The sequence below is a fragment of the Puma concolor genome, chromosome D1 (assembly GCF_028749965.1).
Source record: "Puma concolor isolate L17-30 chromosome D1, mPumCon1.1.hap2, whole genome shotgun sequence".
In the NCBI taxonomy this organism is placed as follows: domain Eukaryota; kingdom Metazoa; phylum Chordata; class Mammalia; order Carnivora; family Felidae; genus Puma; species Puma concolor.
The window spans coordinates 55471217-55473194 of NC_141676.1; the positions used below are offsets into that span (position 1 = coordinate 55471217).

At 37.4% G+C, this 1978-nt stretch overlaps 1 protein-coding gene across 1 annotated transcript; it reads left to right on the plus strand.

The window, feature by feature from the left end:
- Positions 1-573: 573 nt before the first annotated feature.
- On the plus strand, positions 574-1591 carry LOC112865725 (olfactory receptor 51F1-like). Its single transcript, XM_025928801.2, is given in 2 exon segments — positions 574-1505; positions 1507-1591. Coding segments are annotated over 2 exon segments (1017 nt in total).
- Positions 1592-1978: the final 387 nt, after the last annotated feature.

Sequence of the window (1978 nt, forward strand, 5' to 3'; positions counted from 1 at the left end):
TCCTATAAAGTGTCTAGCCTTGCTTTAGTGTATATAGTCCTTTCCAGTAACTTCTATGGAGTTGGTCTTCATTGGTTTTCTTTTGTAAATCTACCCTCTGAGGTTGTTCACCCACACTGTTGGATTGAAATGGCACTTATATAATGATAACTTCCAACTGGATATTATCAGCAAAAATCTGGAGACTTTTGCCTGGAAATTGATACCCATGTGGGCACTGGAGAGCCACGGATATCTTTGGTGGGTTTCTCTTAGTCATTTAATATACAACCTATTCAAAATGGAATGCATTGAATTATATTATCTATTATATAGTAATTATGCATACATAGAATCTTATGAACTAAAATTCTGTCAGTACAGCAAATAATTATCATCATGAATTAGACATATTTTCCTTGAATTTAAGAGTATATATACTTAAAATAGAGTTTGATTTAGAGTTTTCTCAATGATAGAGTATTTGTCTATGACCTATATAGCTCTCCTTAAGCAGAAGAAAAGTTATCTAGAAATTTTTGTGTGACAATGTAATTTATTATTCCTATAGGATCTGAGCATTGTGAGGACAGCATGCTACGAATCCAGGAAAACATGCAGATCTTAAGTAACTTGACATCTAAATTTCCAACCTTCTTATTGACTGGAATTCCTGGCCTAGAGTCTGTCCATGCATGGATTTCTATCCCCCTCTGCTGTCTCTATGCCATTGCCCTCTCTGGGAACAGCATGATCCTGTTTGTCATCATTACCCAGCAGAGTCTCCATGAACCCATGTACTATTTCCTCTCTATGCTTTCAGCTGCTGACTTGGGGTTGGCCATTTCTACAATGTCAACAACATTAGGTATCCTCTGGTTTGATGCAACAGAAGTCAATCTAGATACCTGCATTATCCAGATGTTTTTTCTTCATGGATTTACATTCATAGAATCTGGGGTGCTGGTGGCTATGGCTTTTGACCGCTATGTGGCCATCTGTGATCCTCTGAGGTATACTACTATTCTCACTAATTCCAGAATAATTCAGATGAGCTTGTTAATGATTATACGTAGTGTAGTATTAATAGTACCACTACTTTTGCTCCTTAAGCCTCTCTATTTCTGTAGAGAAAATGTCCTTTCCCACTCTTACTGCTACCACCCAGATGTGATTAAATTAGCATGTTCAGATACTCAGGCCAACAGCATCTGTGGATTAATTGATCTCATCCTGACCACAGGAGTAGATACACCATGCATTATCCTGTCATATATCTTGATCATTCGCTGTGTGCTCAGTATTGCCTCCCCTGAAGAACGCCATAAGGTCTTCAGCACTTGTGCGTCCCACATTGGAGCAGTCGCTATTTTCTACATCCCCATGATGAGCCTATCCTTGGTGCATCGCTATGGTCCATCAGCCCCCAAAGTGGTCCATTCGATGATGGCTAATATATATCTGCTTTTTCCTCCAGTGCTCAACCCCATCATCTATAGTGTAAAAACAAAACAGATTCGCAAAGCTATACTCAGTCTTCTCCTTGCAAAACAAACAGAGCTGTTTGTTTGAGAAAAACCTGAAAAAAGTGACTTTCACTGTAGAAAAGTAGTCCTGCTAAGTTACTGTCTATCAGATTTTTTTTGTCATTTTATTCCTTAATCAACAAATATTTAGAGAGTGGTTTTGTGTTTTCAGTCATAAATATGTCACATCCCAAGAATTTTATAGTCCAAAAGGGAAACATGAAAATCATTGATAATGAAATAAGAAAATACTCAAAGTAATTAACATTTAGTGACTACTTTATACTATGTGTTCTACTAACAGCTTTTAAGACATATTCCATTTACTCTTCAAAGAGCTCAGTGAACTATACAATATTAATTACATTTTAGAGATGAAGAAAGTGAGGCCTAAAGACATTTAGGCCATCAAAGGCCAGACATCTGACATGGCTGAGGGTTGAGATTTGAATCCAGGCTTTCTGCGTCTTAGA